Source organism: Ipomoea triloba, chromosome 15 (assembly GCF_003576645.1).
Source record: "Ipomoea triloba cultivar NCNSP0323 chromosome 15, ASM357664v1".
NCBI lineage: Eukaryota > Viridiplantae > Streptophyta > Magnoliopsida > Solanales > Convolvulaceae > Ipomoea > Ipomoea triloba.
In genome coordinates this window covers 1,514,055-1,534,394 of record NC_044930.1, presented here as the reverse complement: position 1 = coordinate 1,534,394, position 20,340 = coordinate 1,514,055, and the positions used below count along the sequence as shown (strand labels likewise).

General features: G+C 35.3%; 3 protein-coding genes across 3 annotated transcripts; all 3 read left to right on the top strand.

Annotated features, from left to right (window-relative positions):
* The first annotated feature begins 1,023 nt into the window (after positions 1–1,023).
* LOC116007215 (IQ domain-containing protein IQM6-like) lies at positions 1,024–4,798 on the top strand. Its single transcript, XM_031247827.1, has 9 exons — positions 1,024–1,260; positions 1,988–2,485; positions 2,636–2,750; positions 2,834–2,899; positions 2,985–3,073; positions 3,170–3,257; positions 3,483–3,722; positions 3,830–3,931; positions 4,125–4,798. Exons 2-9 carry the CDS (start codon positions 2,043–2,045, stop codon positions 4,782–4,784), a joined length of 1,803 nt encoding a protein of 600 aa, XP_031103687.1. The 5' UTR covers positions 1,024–1,260; positions 1,988–2,042; the 3' UTR covers positions 4,785–4,798.
* A 771-nt stretch (positions 4,799–5,569) lies between these two features.
* LOC116006115 (homogentisate solanesyltransferase, chloroplastic-like) lies at positions 5,570–9,609 on the top strand. Its single transcript, XM_031246391.1, has 10 exons — positions 5,570–5,875; positions 6,661–6,782; positions 6,875–7,021; positions 7,244–7,469; positions 7,703–7,776; positions 8,321–8,413; positions 8,711–8,828; positions 8,993–9,055; positions 9,166–9,198; positions 9,279–9,609. The coding sequence occupies exons 1-10, from the start codon at positions 5,648–5,650 to the stop codon at positions 9,351–9,353; spliced, it is 1,179 nt and encodes a 392-aa protein (XP_031102251.1). The 5' UTR covers positions 5,570–5,647; the 3' UTR covers positions 9,354–9,609.
* Positions 9,610–9,851: 242 nt separating this feature from the next.
* Positions 9,852–11,460, top strand: LOC116007156 (homogentisate solanesyltransferase, chloroplastic-like). Its single transcript, XM_031247759.1, has 5 exons — positions 9,852–10,264; positions 10,562–10,679; positions 10,844–10,906; positions 11,017–11,049; positions 11,130–11,460. The coding sequence occupies exons 1-5, from the start codon at positions 10,116–10,118 to the stop codon at positions 11,202–11,204; spliced, it is 438 nt and encodes a 145-aa protein (XP_031103619.1). The 5' UTR covers positions 9,852–10,115; the 3' UTR covers positions 11,205–11,460.
* The last annotated feature ends 8,880 nt before the right edge of the window (positions 11,461–20,340 follow it).

The following is a 20,340-nucleotide window of genomic DNA, read 5'->3' as shown; positions in this document are numbered from 1 at the left end:
GATGTTTAATTCACCCGTCCTAACTAGAATTATAACATTCACAATCTAATGTCGGTCGATGCTTGGTCAAATGATATTAGTTATGGTCAGATCCAATCTGTATGAGTTTCGTGGTCAATTACCGAACGTGATGCAAGGAAAGCGAGCTGAGGTATATTACATATCAAGTGGGTTAGACAACTTGTCTTAATACGTCCCAATCTCAATAAAATATGGTCAAATATACTTTTCAGTCATCTCCGACTTTAAGCGTAATGTAACGATTGTCCCGATAAGGAATTTTTAGTATTAGAAACGTCTTAGGGAAGTCACCAGTTTACCTTGATCATGATTAATCAACCTTAATTTAAATTAGATACATAAGTCACTCAAAAGTCATGTCATTGTCCAATTACATGGTCAGGTCTATAATGACACTTAGCTCCACAATTAGGATTATCGAGTACGCAAAGGACGTGTAGACCATGTCGAGGCATCCTCGTGTGTCATTAAATCTTCTATAAAAAGTCTATTAAATGCATCACTGAAGGGAAAGAGAGAGATCAACGCACTTTATAAGCCATGCATATCTTATTCTCGATTAGCTATTGGGACTTGGGAGAATTTAAATCATCAACGACCATTACGATACTAGTTGATTCTAAGTGGTTTATTGACGCTCTTAGTTTGGACATATTATTTATGAGTAATCTTTGGAATTGTAATTGCGAGTTTTCTTGATCACCTAATGATGTCTAACGAAGGGATAAAGACGAGGATGTCAATAGCATTTTAGATATAAATCAGATTTCACCATTCATGCATTTTACATTCTAATATTATGAGGAATTAAATTTAGTTGAAAATTTGAGCTTGGAAACTTCCTCATGCAGTCAAGAAGTGGAACACATGGTTGGAAAGGCTCTCTCTCTCTCTATTTCACCTCCATTTTTTCTAAATTTAAATTCTTTCCACCACCTACTATAAATATGGTTTAATATTTGGCTTATAGCAAGGGACAGCTAACGTACATCATAGCAACTTTTGTGCAGGGAGAGATATAGAGAGAGAGAGAGAGAGGAAGCAAATACTATACAATTTGGCCAAGCCACTCTGATTTCTTGGATTCAAAGAGAGTCCCCTTTTTCATCCCATTCTTCCATACAAATCTACCATTTTTAGTTGATCCCTGAGCTCACATTTCCTGATTTTATTTGTTTCAAGCAAAACCTTCCTCTTAACCCTATCACATTATCATCTGGTTAGGCATTCTCTGATAAGGTAATCAAAAATGCTATCTTTATTAATGTCTCTGTGCTTTTAACATTGGGTTTGGGTCGATTTAAGGTTTATGATAGACTTATGAATTTCTGGGCAATTTTTATTTTTATTTTTTGGATTGTGGGGGGTTTGATTCATTTCCATTTTAATGTATTGGTTGGAAAATCCAGTCTGCATCAAACATTGGCTGAAACCATTAAAATGCCTATTCTTTTTTTTTTTTTTTTTTTTTTTTTTCCTGTTTTCATTGTTCTGTTGAATGAATGTAATGATGCATTTGAACATTGGGTTTTGTTGCTTTGAAATGTATTTTAGGCAAATGGGATGAACCTTCAAACTATGACAATGGAGGTGCCATACCAATGTGTTCTAAGATCAAACCTAGAAACTTATTATTGAAATTGCTTTCTCTGTCAATGTTTCATGGTATGATTTGAGTCCTTATCCCACCATTGTGAAACTAATTCGGATTCGAGGCTTGGGTTGCTCTTGCAGAGTTAGAGTTTGATCCTTAGGGGAAGGCTGGCCTAATTTTGCAAAAAGAAAAAGGAAAAAAAAAAGAAAATTTTTAAAAATTATTTCTGCTTTAGATAGGTTTTAATTCCCTCCTAGTTATTGATCATCTTTCAATATGCCTTTTTGGTCTTTAATTTTCTTCTTTAAAATTTGTTGGTAGATTGCTATTATGCTTTGTAAAAAACTGAAACCTTCATCCTTTGTTTGACAGATCTTGAGAATTAATCTTTGGAATTTAAATCCACCCCAGCAGTTTTTGCAGTAAAATGGGAATGCCTTTCTCTAGACCTTTGGATGATTTGGATAACAGGGTGGAATCTTATTTAGTGAGAACCATAAGTTTTGGAAGCGATGGCGTTAAGACCACGGTACAATCCATAAATCTCAGCAATGGTGATCCCGAGTCTTCCATGTTGAAGTCTCTTGGCTCAGGGAAGATGATCCTTGAAGGGTCTCTAAGCTTTAAAGGCACTGAATTGGAGACCAAGATCTCGTTGGTGTCTCCTGTTTTTCATAAGGAAAACAATGAAATGGGTATATCAGACGGCATAACTTGTGAAAAGTTGCCTACACCGGATAGCACGAAAGTGCTACCTCCCAACACCTCTAACCAAAGAAACCTGGCTGCCCTGAAGTTGCAGAAAACGTATAAGAGTTTTCGCACACGAAGACGACTAGCAGACTGTGCTGTCCTAGTAGAGCAAAGATGGTAAGTTATAAGTACCCATTGCTTATTATGGGATCTTATAGGTCTAGGAACTGAATTTTTTCCATATTCGTATAATGCTTCTGGTAAAAAAAGTACCAAAATTGAACTCGAATTCTCACATTTATAAATTTTGCTTGGCATTATATGCAGGTGGAAGCTTTTAGATTCGGTTGAACTGAAGCACAATTCCGTTTCCTTCTTTGACATTGAGAAACCTGAAACGGCTGTTTCTCGTTGGTCAAGAGCAAGTGCAAAAGCTGCTAAGGTAAGGATTGGGTTTCCCTATTCTTTTAATATACTTTTGGGGTTTTATTTAGTTCGAAACTTGAGGTTTTGCTCATTTGAAAGGTGGGAAAAGGTTTGTCGAAGGATGAGAAAGCACGTAAACTTGCTCTGCAGCATTGGCTCGAAGCAGTGAGTTCCCTTTGCAATCATGTAATCATATTAAGTTTTGTTTTGTTGAGATTTTTCTGATGTTCCATTACTGCTCTGTGAATAGATTGACCCTCGTCATCGCTATGGCCACAATCTTCAATTTTATTACGCCAAGTGGCTCCAGTGTGAAAGCAGACAACCCTTCTTCTATTGGTAAGTTTTTGCTTCAACTGTCAAAAGATTGATACACACTTTTCTTTAAGTTTTAGTTAATCTAAACTCCTTTCCCCGTTATCGACTCCATTGCAGGCTGGACATAGGTGAAGGTAAGGAAGTAAACCTCGAGAGATGCTCGAGATACAAACTTCAACAGCAGTGCATTAAGTATCTTGGACCGGTAAGTTTCTTACAGAAAGCATATGATTTTCCTAGAACCATACAATAACCGTGCCAATTACTATGAATGTCAGATTCAATTTCGTAAATAAAATGGAGATAGATCACCCTTCTTCCTAATTTGCAGATTTAAGGCATCTAGTTGTTCTCCTTACATATGAGTTATGAAAACGTCTGAGAATATGGCTTGAACGATATTCACCAATCGTTTAATGTGGTGTCACAGGTAGAAAGAGAGACGTATGAAGTCATAGTGGTAGACGGGAAATTTATGTATAAGCAGAGTGGGAAGTTGCTTGACACAACGCAAGGCCCCAAAAATGCCAAGTGGATCTTCGTGCTTAGCGTGTCGAGGGTCTTGTACGTTGCAATGAAGCACAAAGGAACATTTCAGCATTCTAGTTTCTTAGCTGGTGGCGCTACGTTGTCTGCTGGAAGATTAGTCGTCGAGGATGGCACTCTGAAGGTATACATACATAGACCTAAAATGTTTGTTAACTGTCTTAATTGTTTACCGAAGTTGTATGTATGCTGAATTGCTGATTATCAATCTTTTGTTGTTGTATGGTATAGGCGGTCTGGCCTCACAGCGGGCATTATCTCCCAACGGAGGAGAATTTCGAGGAATTTTTGTCGTTCCTCGAGGATCATAGCGTTGATGTTTCTGTTGTACAGGTAGAGAATTGAACAATCAGCTCTAAAAGGCCTAGTGAGAACAGTTTCATTTGCCACTGACTTATTTTCGAGTACTATTGACTATGTTACAATGCAGTATCTGTTCATAATTACTTTCTCAACCTACTGAAGCACAAAGAGTCAATATCTGCCACCGACTTATAACTATAACGCCTTTCTCCAAAATTTGCAGAAAGCTCCAAGTGATGAGGATGAAGAAGCCTTCACCATGAAGGGGAAAAGTCTGAGCCTTCAAAAGCAATCGAGTGAAGATGGTTCGAGCGAAAAGTATAGCCCCGAGGATGCACCAAAATCGAGATTGAGACGACCAAACATCCCGAGGCTTGAAATCCCCAACCGGGAGGACATGCTGAAGCTGTTCTGGAAAGAACAGCAGCAAGAGCGCGAGCCAACTCCAACTCCATCATCAGACGGGTACATCACAGCAGAAGAGGACTTCCCGGACGCTGCAGACGACTTCTCGGTCGCCAAGCGCAACCTGTTCGGAGGCGACAACGAGGAGGACTACTACGAGGAGCCTGTCCCGGAAGAAAAGATCATCAGGAGATTGAATTCCCAGAGAGGGATGAAATCGTACCAGCTCGCTCATCGTTTATCCTGCAAATGGACCACGGGAGCTGGACCGCGCATCGGGTGCATGAGGGACTACCCGTTGGAGCTGCAGAACCGCGTGTTGGAGGAGGCGCAGCTGTCGCCTAGGCCCGCCCGGAGATCGGCTCATTCCAGTGCCCCCAGCTTCAGCAGAAGTCCAATGGCATGCAACAGTCCACTTGCACCAAAACCTCGTACCCCCTTAGTGCTGTCTCAAAGAGAAACAAATATCATTCACTAGTATTTAATGGAAAATATATGAAGTATAGGAACATAAATATATGTCTTAGGATGTTCTTAACATTTCCTTTGTGCATTCTTTTACTATTGTTTTGTAAATCTAACAAAAAGAAACTCAATCTTCTCACACTATTGTTATTATTATTATTATTAACTTTTATATTAAAAACAACAAAAAGATAAAATAAAGTCTTGAATTCTATAGCCATGTTTCTTTAGTCTTTCACATCTCATTACATTAGTGTATTAGACTGCATACTAGATGAAGCATGTGCTTGAGCATATGCCCAATACTTAATTATGTATCATACCCCTATTATTTTTTTTAGTGACGAAGGACCGTAGACGCTTCTAAAAAATGTGCATTTATCTCACCTTGTGACCCTAGTCGACAAAAGAATACAAAGACGTACTCCGTAATTACGTAAACTAATATATGTTACTCATAGTTGACCAATTTAAGCTAAGAAAATCAATAGGTTATCCTATTGTGAGTCGAACTTGTAACCTACTGCACCCCCTGAATGGCTTGAACCGATTAGTTATATACAACCTAGATTGATTTTTTCTCATTGGGGTCCTTTGTCGGTTAGGGTCACAGATCGAGATTTATCCCTGTACATACCTTTAGGTAGTAGTTGCGGTTTCTTTCGTTATCCAAGATAATAAAAAAATAAATAAATGAAGTGGAGGGAAGAAAATTCAGGGGAGCTAAATAGAAACAAGAGAAAGTTGAAGGCTCATATAATAAAATAAGTAATATGACAAAATTAAAGAATTGGACACCGGAGCTCCACTGAAGCTGCTGGTTCACAAGCTACCCGTCCCCAATCACCTCAATTTCTGCTTTCTGTGCTTCTGGGGATGGAGTTAGCCTGCTCATCTTGTTCCTCAACTCGGATTTCATCTGTGTTTAATTACAACGGGAACCCTTCGTGTTCAAGAAAATTATCCATTTGGTCCACTTGCAAAGCTGCTAACTTGGCCCTACTCAAACCTTCCAAGACCTTCCGCTCTTCAGTTGGGCTTCACAATTCCAGAACCTTCTCGAAAAATGCTCCATTCGGAGTGTATAGACGCAGCTCCATCTGGGTATTTCCAGTCTCTCAAGTCTCAATTGATGGTGTGCTGTTCTTTTTTTGTTTATGTTTTAATCAGCTTTGTTGTTCTGGGTTCTTACATTTCAAGAATAATATTAATTAATCTCATGTGTGATTGGTTGAGCATATAATATATAAACAATGTGCAATCCAACTATCAACTTAGACTTTTAGTTGAGATCAAACATATGATTGAGACTCAACCCCATGTCAAAGGTCATGGGTTCAAATCTACGCGTAACCCTCTAAAAAAGAGACTACGCTCCACAAGATACATAATCTGAATGTCGTTTTGGACCAGTATCCGAAATGAAAGGTGGACCTTGGTCCATGCTATAACAATTGCATAAACAATAGGCTAATTGGTGGAAGGATGCTTGTCTATGGTTTAAATGGGGTGTGATCATGTCTAGACTATGCTATGTGTTTGTTTTCATGTATAAGGTTGGCCTGGGAATGACTAAATTGCTGAACAGCTGCACCTGCCTCAAAGTGGAGAGCTTTGAGAGGCTATATACACAGTGCATATATAGATAGAAGCAAATTCTTATTCTAGCTGTCTTCATAAAGAGACCAAGTCCATGCTTTACCTTGACAAATTGCTAACCATGTTGTACAACATCATGCATTCAACATTTTCCACTTGTCTGAGGATTAATGATATAGCTATTTCTTTCTCCATTGATATAATCGTGTGATTGGAATTTTTGATGATTGGGATCATTAAAATGGATTGATTAAATTAATTAACATTGACATGGAAGATACTGCTGCCAGGCCTGCTCTCAAGTTGGCGATGCCGGATCTGCCCCAATTTTGAATAAAGTTTCACAGTTCAAAGATGCCTTTTGGAGATTTTTGAGGCCCCATACGATACGCGGAACAGCATTAGGATCTGTGTAAGTTATTATTATTAGTTGATGTGTGCATACTTTAGTGAGCTCTGTGATAGTTACTGTGGATATCCATTCACCCTGGTTTTCTTTTGCAGTTCATTGGTAACAAGAGCTCTAATTGAGAACCCAAATCTGATTAGGTGGTCATTGTTACTCAAGGCATTTTCTGGACTCTTTGCTCTCATATGTGGCAATGGTTATATAGTGGGCATAAATCAGATATATGACATTGGAATTGACAAGTAACAACAAACACTTAATGCTTATTTCTTTTCAGTATTATTGTTATTATTAAATTATCTTTATTTGAGGGGGGGATGGGCCGAATGTATCCACTAGAGTGACAAAGATCGTTCATCTTGCAAAGCCGTGTATCCTGCTGAATTTTCTTTTGAGTAGGAAAACTATCTATGTTCTGCCCATTTCGATGACATGATAAATCGTTCATTATAAAATGTTTGCAGGGTAAACAAGCCTTATTTGCCTATAGCTGCTGGAGATCTTTCGGTTCAATCTGCATGGATCTTGGTTATATTTTTTGCTGTGGCGGGACTGTTTATCGTTGGGATGAACTTTGGTTCGTTCATTTGTTCTCTTTATGCTCTTGGTCTCTTCCTGGGCACCATCTACTCTGTACCCCCCTTTCGCATGAAGAGATTTCCAATTTTTGCATTTCTAATAATCGCCACGGTGCAATTCTTACTCCCTCATTTTATTTTCCAGTGTTTCTTATGTGTGAAATATTGTTACACTTTTAGAAAAGTTCTTCAAAAGATATCAGCCTATATACACTCACTTTGTGTATCTTTTATTTTTTAGTGAAGTGCACCAAGATATTTGCAATGTTTTACCTATTTAGTGGAAACTCCCCGGGTGGCACTCTTGTTCTATAAACTGAGCACTTACTGATTTGTACACTGCAGGTACGGGGTTTTCTCCTTAATTATGGCGTCTATTATGCAACAAGAGCAGCTCTGGGGTTAAGCTTTGAATGGAGGTGAACCGAAGTATTCTGACCATACCATCAATGTTATTAGAAAAAAAAGACGGAAACTGTCCTTCCTCTTGCTTGGGTGCTCCTAATGAGCACAAATGCTCATACAAAACAAGATGGGATTTCGTAACTTAATAATGAACTCATTGAATTTAGCTTGGTCCTCCATTTTGCATTTCAAATCTCTGATTAAAATGCGTGAAATTCACATGTGCTAGTTTACAATTTACACTATGTATAACTGAATAAAATGAAAGGGAAGGGTAGGTGGAGAGGAAGGTACTAAACGTCCTATTTTACCGTTTACATGATATATAATTGAATGAAATTAAGGAAAGGGTGAGAGGAAGGTGATAATTCGTTCCCTTTGAAGGCAGAAATATTTATCTTTTTCCTTTATTTGGCAAGGAAAGAAAGGAAATATCGGGGTAACTTTTTATGTTGATTCAGTAAGAGTGGAATGTGAGGGAAGCCAACAAAAGTTAACTGTTATGCTCCTAAGATTTACACTGCTGATTATCTTATCCTTCTTTAATTCTCCCTGCAGCTCACCTGTGGCTTTCATTACAACTTTTGTCACGTTATTTGCTTTGGTTATTGCCATTACTAAGGATCTGCCAGATGTAGAAGGTGACCGAAAGTAAGTTTCTACATGTCTGCTCTTTTTTTTTTCTTTTTTTTTTTTTTTTCTGCTTTGGCGGGGAATTATTTCTAGTTCAAAGAAAACCACCTTGACGTGGTTGGTTTCGGGGAGGGTTTCGTTTATATTTTTGTTTCACTACAAAGATATCGCTAAAGATAGGTGGAAGGCTGGAATTGTGTCATTACCACTTTTTAGCTTGAATGTCTTAGTTAAAAGAAATTATCTCTTCCACACATCTAGATTTAGCTGTCAAGTATATCTTGATGTATTTATTTATTTTATTGAACTCTCTAGGTTTCAAATTTCTACTTTTGCTACTAAGCTTGGCGTGAGGAACATAGCATTCCTGGGCTCTGGGCTCTTGTTGGTAAATTACATCGGTGCTGTATTGGCTGCAATTTACATGCCTCATGTGAGTCCGTCTTTGTTTGAGATTATATTCACGTAATTGCATCGAACATAAAGTTGTGTCGCTGGTGCTTTTTTTTTAACAAATCACTAGCACTCTCAGATATTGTGTCTATCAATATTTTCTTTGGCCGTTGACCTAATTCTCTTTTTCTGAACTCTTTGTAGGCTTTCAGGAGCAGGTTGATGATACCGTTGCATGCAGTCTTGGCAGTATGCTTAGTTTTCCAGGTATACTTTTCATTGTTTAATCTCGGCTCTCTTTCTCTGGTTGAGCGGAACAGGTTTGGATCATAAATCTCTACTTGTCATAAAACCGCTTATTATGTGTTTATTTTCAGACGTGGTTACTGGAAAAAGCGAACTATACTAAGGTGAACACCATACTATTCTGAACAGTCGAGTGCAACTGTATATGAGGTTACCTAAAGATGTTTCTTCGCGGTTTTTGCAGGAAGCAATTTCAGCATTCTACCGGTTTATATGGAATCTCTTCTACGCAGAGTACTTGCTATTCCCTTTCATCTAACCTGTTGTTAAAGTTTCATTAGCCTCGGGAAAGTATCTGTTCAGTATACTTTCTCAATCAGTTGTAGCTCAAAGAGTCAATACTCACCTTCCTCAAGGAGAGTCACAGAGGTGCCAATTGAGCACAAGGTGCTTGGCACATTTAGGTGTGTTAGTTGTAAGTGGAAGAAAATTTATATGTGTAATATCTCATTCAAGAGGCACAACATTATTGCTTAGTTGTTTCTCTTTCATAAAAACATTTCGAATGAGATGAATATGGTAGGCATATCAAAGTGTGTCAAAGCCCGCAGGCCGCCCCGCGGTGGGGCGGGTTAGGGCTACAAAAATGGTGGCCCGCGAAAGAGCAGGCCTAACCCGCGGCCCGCGAACCCACCTTATTTTCTACTCCGTAATATATATTCACACACACACACACACACACACACACACACATATATATATATATATNAAATCTCTGATTAAAATGCGTGAAATTCACATGTGCTAGTTTACAATTTACACTATGTATAACTGAATAAAATGAAAGGGAAGGGTAGGTGGAGAGGAAGGTACTAAACGTCCTATTTTACCGTTTACATGATATATAATTGAATGAAATTAAGGAAAGGGTGAGAGGAAGGTGATAATTCGTTCCCTTTGAAGGCAGAAATATTTATCTTTTTCCTTTATTTGGCAAGGAAAGAAAGGAAATATCGGGGTAACTTTTTATGTTGATTCAGTAAGAGTGGAATGTGAGGGAAGCCAACAAAAGTTAACTGTTATGCTCCTAAGATTTACACTGCTGATTATCTTATCCTTCTTTAATTCTCCCTGCAGCTCACCTGTGGCTTTCATTACAACTTTTGTCACGTTATTTGCTTTGGTTATTGCCATTACTAAGGATCTGCCAGATGTAGAAGGTGACCGAAAGTAAGTTTCTACATGTCTGCTCTTTTTTTTTTCTTTTTTTTTTTTTTTTCTGCTTTGGCGGGGAATTATTTCTAGTTCAAAGAAAACCACCTTGACGTGGTTGGTTTCGGGGAGGGTTTCGTTTATATTTTTGTTTCACTACAAAGATATCGCTAAAGATAGGTGGAAGGCTGGAATTGTGTCATTACCACTTTTTAGCTTGAATGTCTTAGTTAAAAGAAATTATCTCTTCCACACATCTAGATTTAGCTGTCAAGTATATCTTGATGTATTTATTTATTTTATTGAACTCTCTAGGTTTCAAATTTCTACTTTTGCTACTAAGCTTGGCGTGAGGAACATAGCATTCCTGGGCTCTGGGCTCTTGTTGGTAAATTACATCGGTGCTGTATTGGCTGCAATTTACATGCCTCATGTGAGTCCGTCTTTGTTTGAGATTATATTCACGTAATTGCATCGAACATAAAGTTGTGTCGCTGGTGCTTTTTTTTTAACAAATCACTAGCACTCTCAGATATTGTGTCTATCAATATTTTCTTTGGCCGTTGACCTAATTCTCTTTTTCTGAACTCTTTGTAGGCTTTCAGGAGCAGGTTGATGATACCGTTGCATGCAGTCTTGGCAGTATGCTTAGTTTTCCAGGTATACTTTTCATTGTTTAATCTCGGCTCTCTTTCTCTGGTTGAGCGGAACAGGTTTGGATCATAAATCTCTACTTGTCATAAAACCGCTTATTATGTGTTTATTTTCAGACGTGGTTACTGGAAAAAGCGAACTATACTAAGGTGAACACCATACTATTCTGAACAGTCGAGTGCAACTGTATATGAGGTTACCTAAAGATGTTTCTTCGCGGTTTTTGCAGGAAGCAATTTCAGCATTCTACCGGTTTATATGGAATCTCTTCTACGCAGAGTACTTGCTATTCCCTTTCATCTAACCTGTTGTTAAAGTTTCATTAGCCTCGGGAAAGTATCTGTTCAGTATACTTTCTCAATCAGTTGTAGCTCAAAGAGTCAATACTCACCTTCCTCAAGGAGAGTCACAGAGGTGCCAATTGAGCACAAGGTGCTTGGCACATTTAGGTGTGTTAGTTGTAAGTGGAAGAAAATTTATATGTGTAATATCTCATTCAAGAGGCACAACATTATTGCTTAGTTGTTTCTCTTTCATAAAAACATTTCGAATGAGATGAATATGGTAGGCATATCAAAGTGTGTCAAAGCCCGCAGGCCGCCCCGCGGTGGGGCGGGTTAGGGCTACAAAAATGGTGGCCCGCGAAAGAGCAGGCCTAACCCGCGGCCCGCGAACCCACCTTATTTTCTACTCCGTAATATATATTCACACACACACACACACACACACACACACACATATATATATATATATATTCACAGTACACATACAAAAAAAGAAGAAAAGTCCGCGGGGCCCGCCAACCCGCACGGGGCAGGCTAAGGTTGCATGAACCCTAGCATGCGGGCCTAACGGGCTGCCGCAAAGGCCTGCGGTGGGGCGGGCCAGCCCGCTTTGACAGTACTACGTGCATACTCATACCTCACTAGATCAGCCAACATTGCATACCTCAAAAATTTTGTATTAGGAGAAAACAAATGAAGAGCATATTTGTGTTATTTATTTTTTTCTCATTACAAAATACATATGCACAGCACGCCTGCCCATAATTTGACCCTGGTTTGTGCACATAATTGTATAACAAGCCAGATACCATTTTTCACTACACGGCCTATGGCCCGGAGCTGCAGTTCCAGAAGATCATAATGCATAGCACCAGAAGATCAGAATTGGTGAGTATGTTTTTAATATCGTTTAACTAAGATTTAAAGTGTTTACCTCTAATTAACCTTTTTTTTTTACTTAAACATAATGCATCTAGTTTACTAAGAATAAGAACCCGGAGCTACTCAACCAACTTATAGTAAACTGAATGCATTATGTTAAAGGAAAAAAAAAAGAGTTAATTACATGTAAAAGCTTTAAATCTTTTTTAAACAATATAAAAACGTGCTCACCAACTGGTAATGCCTTACATTGTGATTCTCTTAAACCGCAGCTCCGGGCCACAACCCATGTAGGGAAAAATGGATTCTGACTTGATCTTGTATACAATTATGACCAAGATCAGTGCACAAACCACGGGGTCAAACTAAGGCAAAAGTATCCCACCCATATTGTACTTTGCATTAATGAGAAAAAAGATAAATAGCACAAAATGTGCTCATCATTTTTTCTCCGGTGATATAGAGGTTTTCTCTATCAACAACTTAGACTACATATATTATGTATTTTGATCTCTATCAACAAGATATATATAGCCTCTTCTCCTTGTAAACTTTGCAAGAGTTTTTGGTTGGTCATGCTTTTTTGTGATCAGTGCCTTGTGAACTTTGCAAGAGTTTGGTTGTTCATACTTTTTGGTAATCAGTTTGATTGTTTCTAGAACTCTCTCTCAACTGTGAGATTGAGATTTTAAAAAAAATGATTTTTTTCATTTTCAATTTTTTTTTTCTAATAAATGTTATAATTATTTCTCCCAAGTGATGTGAGCAGAGATTTTTAATTGAGATAGAGTTAAATTAGGTATTTTTTAAACTAATTATTTAGCACTAATTATATGTTCAACAATTATGTCAACTTTGATTTGGATTGAGGTCCGAACGTAAGACCTTACTTATAGAAATTAATGGGTACGTTAAAAGTTAACGGAATATTAACGAAAAAGAGAATATTTAACGGATAATAATAATATAATTAAGGGTAAATTAAGAAATCTCAAGAAAATTTAAACAATCTGAACCATTCATTTAATTTAATAATTGGACCGGTGGTGTAAGCGGGGTCAGCATGCACGGCTTTTGTGCCACTGAAAATATGAAATTGTCTATATATATGTATTTTGCATGAATGAGAAAAAAAAAGAGACAAATATACTCTTCGTTTTTTTTTTTTTTAATCCTAATACAAAATTCTTGGTTGCTTTGGATTTTGGGTTGCATTGAGCTGCCAACTATTTTGTTTTACCTATCTTTCTTTTCCCCTTTTTATGGTTTTTGTCTTTCTAATAATTATTGTGCATTGCTTTAGTAGCTTTGGTTATTGCTGGAATATTATTGCGTTTCCCTCTAGTTATTTTCATGAACTTTTCATTGTCATAATGCATAAAGCGTTTAGTTTAGCTTTGGCAAATGTTAATCCTTTTCTGGACAATGAGCAAAAAAGAATGAAGACGAAAACCCAGATCTTTGATGAAGCTTTAAGCTCCCTAAAGGAACCTAGCTTCCAAGTTATGAAACAATTTGAGATTCAAGTTTTCTATAGCATATGTAGAAAAATTGTTTCTATGTCTGACAGTAAAGAATGGTTTACCATTTCATTGATTGTTGATGTAAACATTTTATATTATAATTTAATGAAATAGCTTCGTTTACCTGGCCTATATATATATATATATATATATATATATATATATATAGTTTGGTGGTTATAAACATTTTATTATTGAATGATGTCTTGGGATCAAACGTTATCATTTCGATATATATAAGTAAGTATTTTTAACCACTAAACTTAAAACTATAATTACATTTTCTTTAATTTTTTTTTTAAAGAAAAGAAAAAATCTCCCCATATATTGAACTCTTAACCCATAGACCATAGAGAATAACCACAATACCAATTTCAATGGCGCCTTTGGAAACCTAACCCACAACAGACTTTCAAGTAATAAAATATCTATCACAAATGGAGAATTGCATATTATCCAGGGATGTGCTGATCGAGATTTTACTTCGACCGGTAAAGTTTATGATGCGATTTAAATGTGTTTGTAAATTTAAATTTTTTTATACTTTGATAAAAAGAGATCGTGATTTTATACATAAACACTACGAAATTAATCCAGCAAAAAATGATGATTTTGTTGTTCTAGAGCCTGACGCTTCTTGTGATTGGCCAGATGTTAATAATTTATATAATTTGGTTACGTTTACAAAGAACCTGAGTCTGATGAGATCGGACGCATAAAGTTAGACATAACAAATTCGAACAAGGTATGTCATATGTTGTGATGGCATGTTATGTTTGATTCTTGGCAGAGGTGATTTGATTCTCCATTTTAGTGATGGTACAGACTTTATTTTTGATATTCTGATATGGAATCCATTTACTCGAGAAACTAAGAATTTACCCTCTGTTAAGGTACCTGGTATAGAAAAATGTGTTAATTATAAGAAGAATGAAGGGTTTGGATTTGGGTTGTCTAAAAACATGTCTTGGAAGATTGTGATGCTTTGGTATTTTAAATATCGACATCTTCAAAGCAAGGATAGCCATGAATTTGTATAATGGTTTGTAGCCAAATGGGTGATGGTTCATGGGGTTGGAGACAAATTGATGAGGTTCCGCATGTTCCTGTGCATTTCGATCAGAGTTTTTATTTAAAAGGGAGTTATTACTGGTTTTGCACTCCGGTCCGCAAGAGTATATCTAACGTTAATTTACATATAATTGTTTTGCACTCCAAAATGTTTTTAATGAAGTTTGCTCACACAAAGGTAGAAGACACAACACACAAGATGTGTGATGATGAAGAAGGTATAACACGAAAAGGTGTGATTAAAACCTTCCTATTAATAAACATACAGTATTATATATCTATCAAAAGTTAGAAAAATATTCTATCACTTGTGTGACAATTCAGACAAAATGAAGAACGTTTATCTTTTATTACTTGTATAACAAAGTTGAGTATGATGCTTTTGGGTCATAATTTGGCCACCTGGGTATTGCGAAATATTTTGGTGATAATTGATGAGTGATGTAAGCAAATTTTTTTATATTGTTTAACTGAAACTTAAAATTTTTGCATGTAGTTAACTTTTTTATTTTTTATTTTATTATTTATTTTTTATTTTTTAGCATAATGCATTCAGTTTGCAGTGACTGCATCTTATATGTATCAGCCTAAGGTTTACACTTGCTTAACATGATGAGAAAGAAGCTAACAATATTCTTAAATGTTCGGGTGAGACTTTACTTGTTTGCATTTGTTCCTGATTATCAAATTTACAATAGTATAAGAATTGATTAAATTTGATCAATTTATTAGTATAATTAAAATCTATTGTAAAACTTTGATCAATTTATTAGTATAAAGTCTATTGTAAATATTTTGTGATGATATAATGTGAACTAATTAAATTAGGTACATAAACCTAACCATTTGTATTTGTGAACAAGAACATATATAATTATAAGAATATAGTAGAAGCCTCTAATCTCCCTCGCCCAATACCAACACAGCAACACTCATCAAAGCTGGTAATTTTTATTTTTATTTTTAGTTTGTTTCAATAAAAAAATTCAAATAAAATGAATATGGTAGGCATTTTCCCACGGAATTAAATTCAATTGTATTATATTATTGCTTGTATTCCTATACAATCTCATAAATAAATAGTTTAAAATTAACTCACATAATTAAGTCACAACACTTCATTAAATATTGTTATTAAATATTATAACAATAAGAACAATTAATAAATAATTAAATAATAAGAACACTTTTATAGCATAATTATCATCAATGTTTATATTTGAATTAGAATTTAGAACGAGATTTTGGAGGTAGAGGATTAGGATTAGGGGTACGGTGTAAACAAATCAAATATTTTTAGTTCAATTCGTGATTCGAATTCAAATATTTCGATTCGAATTCTAATTATTCGAATACGAATCCAAATTCGAATACATATTTCGAATCGAATACGAATGAAAAGTATTTGATTCAAATATATTTGGATATATATATATATATTAAAAATTAATATTTTAATAGAATATTAGTATAATATTATATTAATAGAAAATTTTATTATATTTTATCTTAATTTATTGGAGAACTTGTAAAAAAAATAAGTTGGGCATTTTGAATTCGAATATTCGAGTCGAACCGAATATATTCGAATAATGTTGTCGAACCGAATACGAATAAAATTTTAGATTCGAATATTTATTGAATACGAATAAAATTTTAGATTCGAATATTTATTGAATACGAATATTCGAGTCGAACCGAATATATTTGAATAATGTTGTCGAATCGAATATGAATAAAATTTTAGATTCGAATATTTATTGAATACGAATTCGAATAGTTCTCAAAATAGTCAAATTCGAATTGAATACGAATTCGAATAGTTCTCAAAATAGTCAAATTCGAATCGAATAGTTAGATATTTGACTCGATTCGATTCATTTACATCCCTAGTTAGAATCGATAATTATACATACTTAGGATTATATTATACATATAAAAATATATTAGGTATAAAATAGGCCGTTTAATTTAATAGGCTTTAAAATAAAAAATCTCCAATCTGCCGATTTCGTGTATATATACACCCCGCCATTGAACTCTTAACCCATAGGCCATAACAACCACAATACCAATTTCAATCGCGCCGAAAACCTAACCCTCAACAGACTTACAAATATCTATCACAAATGGAGAATTGCAAATTACCCAGGGATGCGCTGGAGAATTGCAAATTACCCAGGGATGTGCTGATCGAGATTTTATCCCGAATATCGGTAAAGGGTTTGATGCGATTTAAATGTGTTTGTAACTTTTTTTATACTTTGATAAAAAGAGATCGTGACTTTATACATAAACACTACGAAATTAGTCGGAAAAAAAATGATGATTTTTCTGTTCTAGAGCTTGATGCTTCTTATTGCTGCCTAGATGGTAATAATTTATATAATTTGGTTTACAAAGAATCTGAGTCTGATGAGATCGGGCGCATAAAGTTAGACATAACAAATTCAAGAACAAGGTATGTCATATGTTGTGATGGCATGTTATGTTTGATTTTTGGCAGAGGCGATATGATTCTCCATCGTAGTGATGGTACAAACTTGATTTTTGATATTCTGATATGGAATCCATTTACTCGAGAAACTAAGAATTTACCCTCTGTTAAGGTACCTGCCATAAAAAAACCTGTTGAATATTGGATAACAAATGGGTTTGGATTCGGGTTGTCTAAAAACATGTCTTGGAAGATTGTGATGCTTTGGTATTTTCAATATCCGCGTGTTGAAAGCAAGGATAGCTATGAAATTGTAATGGTTTGTAGCCAAATTGGTGATGGTTCATGGGGTTGGAGACAAATTGATGAGGCTCCGCATGTTCTTGTGGATTCCAATGAAAGTTTTTATTTAAAAGGGAGGTATTATTGGCGGTCTAGTGGCTCGATAATTCTGCAGCGGCCTGGCGACCCGAGGATTGGACGTTTGGTTTGGTTTGACTTTAGTGATGAAATTTTTGGGATAATCGAGTTCCCATCTCATAGCAAGGTTGCTTCGGTTACCATCATGAATGACAACATCGCTTTACTTAGTTGTCGTGGTTATGCAAAGGTTGGGGATTGCATTGAGATTTGGTTAATGAACGGAAATGATGGTAATATTTGCTGGCATAAGCATGCAAGCATAGACTTCACCAGAAGTATTGACTATCACAAGTATTGGACTCTAAAAGGAACCTGGAATGAAGTTTGGAAGCCAATAGGGATTTGGAAGTTGGGAGGTCGTGATCATTTGCTTGTATGTCCGGGATATGAAGGTCATAGGAGTGATAACAAAAATGAGGGGTTCATAGCGTATGTAATTTCCATTGATCTAGTAACCCAAGAATGGAAGTTTGTTTATTTAACTAGAGATGGGAGGACTATTAATATTCTTTCAAACTCAGATGGTTTTGTTCAAGTTTGCAGTGAGACGAATTCGGCTCTTGGTCCAATATGCATTTTTCCAAATGTTCCGAATTCGGCTCTTGGTCCAATATGCATTTTTCCAAATGTTCCTATATATGCTCGAGCATTTAGTGAGAGTTTAAAATTACTTCAATAATGTGCTCGAGCATTTAGTGAGAGTTTAAAATTACTTCAATAATGTAAAATTATACAAATCTTATACTCCGTACCTTATTACTTGCACTATTGCAAGAATCTACTGTATTGCTTTCTCTTTCTACAAATCTTGATATATAATAAAGTTTAATATTAACTTTCATTCTTGCATAACTTCTCTCTAATATCTCATTCAAGAGGCACAACATTGCTATATTGTAATACATAACTTTGTATTTTAAGATGTTAGCTTTTCATCATTCAATATACACATACTCGAGTAATAGTTGCGAGTTCATCTAAAAATAATAATTATTAGAATTATTTGTGTTAATATGTGTGTCTGGGGGACATGTTATTAGAACACAATGTTTTTTTTTAGAAGGTGGGGAGTGTTAACGTTAATTCTTATAATTTTGTCATTACACAAATATGTTACTCCTACGTTTTATGCAACATTGTATATTTATCAAAAGTAATTAAGAAAAATACTTTATCACTTATGACAATTCAGACAAAATGAAGAGCTAGCTTATTTGAGTTGTTTATTTTTTTTCTTGCATTAACAAAGTTGAGTGGGATGCTTTTAGGTCATATATAATTTGGCCACCTGGGTAATGCAAAATATTTTGGTGATATTTGTATAAATAAACAAGTGAGGTAAAGGAAATTTTTTATATTGTTTAAGTAAGACTTAAAATTTTTAATGTAATTAACTTTTTGTCCTGAAAAGTCAAAAAAAAAAAAAAAAAAAACTTTTTGTCCATTTTTTGTTACTCCCTCCCTATATAATAATATAACTTACAATATTTTGAGTGCAATGCACCAATTTATTTCCACATTAACTACAATAAGCAGCCCCTGATGATTGAATACTGATAAGTATCATGATTCAATATAATGATGTTGTGAATCATTCATTTAATTTAATAATTTGACCGTTATTTTTTCTACCAATTATAAGCCTAAATTTTTTTGGCTCTTATTAGTATAGTAGATTTCACAAATATAAAGATTGTGAAAGGAAGATGTACCACACAAAGAGCTTATATATAATTATAAGCCGCTAAAGAATTCTACACTCTTTGTGTGGACCGGTGGTGTAAACGGGGTGAGCATGCACGCCTTTTGTGCCGTACACCAAACCACAACATCCCAAAAGCATGCATGCATGCTCCGATCCATATATTTCTTACCGCCTATAAATTACGCCATTGCTGATGAATTGGGTTCAAAGCAACTGTGTACATACAACGAATTGAAGCCTCTAATCTCTCTCTCGCCCAATACCAACACTCATCAAAGCTCTACTGGTAATTTTGAATTCAGATACACTTAAATTACGTATTTTTTAAACTAATTTTTGTTTTCTCATTCAAGTCTCTAATTATTTGTGGTCTAGTGGCACCCGGTTTACACTCCTACATAGAGGGGAGTAAGTTTGAGTCTCAGTGGAGTGGAAGTATGTGTCTTTAATTTCTAGTTGTTCTTTCGCAGTATTTAAAAATAAAAAAAAAATAAAAAAATCAAAGGGTCTAAGGGTAGATTATAAATATGGCCTGCCTGTGAGGTACCTTATGAACAAATTTAATTTGAGTATGAAGTTTGAAATCCCCCTTGACTTTATTATTTTTATTCCTATACTCATATTTTATATTTTCAATCAAAAGTGCAGACTTGGCGTTTTGTGTCTTGCCAATAGTAAATGGAATCTTTGAATAAAAATAATGGCACCTGAAAAGGCCATAATTCATTGTGTATTATTGATATATAGCACATAAAATATTGTTCACAAATAATTAATTGTAACACAAATTATTCATGAAAATGTCACAACAATTTGGTAAAAATAAGTTTAATTTAATTCATTTGACCATCAAATTAAAACTTAGAGAATAAATCCAATTAAGTAATTTTTAAAAATAGAAACAATTAAATATATATTCCAACACCTCCTTAGTTGACCCTATATATCACACATATTTTAACTCTCCTGTGTGGTTTAGGGGTTAACCGGGCTTACCCCATGTGCACGCCGTGGAGTTGTGGCTGCGCTGGCTAGGTTTTCCTCATCACCTAAAATTATATATATATATATATATATATATATATATATATATATATATATATATATATATATAT

What these genes read in the sequence shown, in the direction of transcription:
- LOC116006115 (XM_031246391.1), top strand. Translation starts at nt 5,648, where the DNA reads ATGGAGTTAGCCTGCTCATCTTGTTCCTCAACTCGGATTTCATCTGTG. An exon ending in GGAACAGCATTAGGATCTGT is followed by an intron (nt 6,783 to 6,874) that starts GTAAGTTATTAT and finishes TTTCTTTTGCAG; the next exon opens with TTCATTGGTAACAAGAGCTC. An exon ending in GATGTAGAAGGTGACCGAAA is followed by an intron (nt 8,414 to 8,710) that starts GTAAGTTTCTAC and finishes TGAACTCTCTAG; the next exon opens with GTTTCAAATTTCTACTTTTG.
- LOC116007156 (XM_031247759.1), top strand. Translation starts at nt 10,116, where the DNA reads ATGCTCCTAAGATTTACACTGCTGATTATCTTATCCTTCTTTAATTCT. An exon ending in GATGTAGAAGGTGACCGAAA is followed by an intron (nt 10,265 to 10,561) that starts GTAAGTTTCTAC and finishes TGAACTCTCTAG; the next exon opens with GTTTCAAATTTCTACTTTTG. An exon ending in CAGTATGCTTAGTTTTCCAG is followed by an intron (nt 10,907 to 11,016) that starts GTATACTTTTCA and finishes GTTTATTTTCAG; the next exon opens with ACGTGGTTACTGGAAAAAGC.
- LOC116007215 (XM_031247827.1), top strand. Translation starts at nt 2,043, where the DNA reads ATGGGAATGCCTTTCTCTAGACCTTTGGATGATTTGGATAACAGGGTG. An exon ending in GTCCTAGTAGAGCAAAGATG is followed by an intron (nt 2,486 to 2,635) that starts GTAAGTTATAAG and finishes CATTATATGCAG; the next exon opens with GTGGAAGCTTTTAGATTCGG. An exon ending in TTGATGTTTCTGTTGTACAG is followed by an intron (nt 3,932 to 4,124) that starts GTAGAGAATTGA and finishes CAAAATTTGCAG; the next exon opens with AAAGCTCCAAGTGATGAGGA.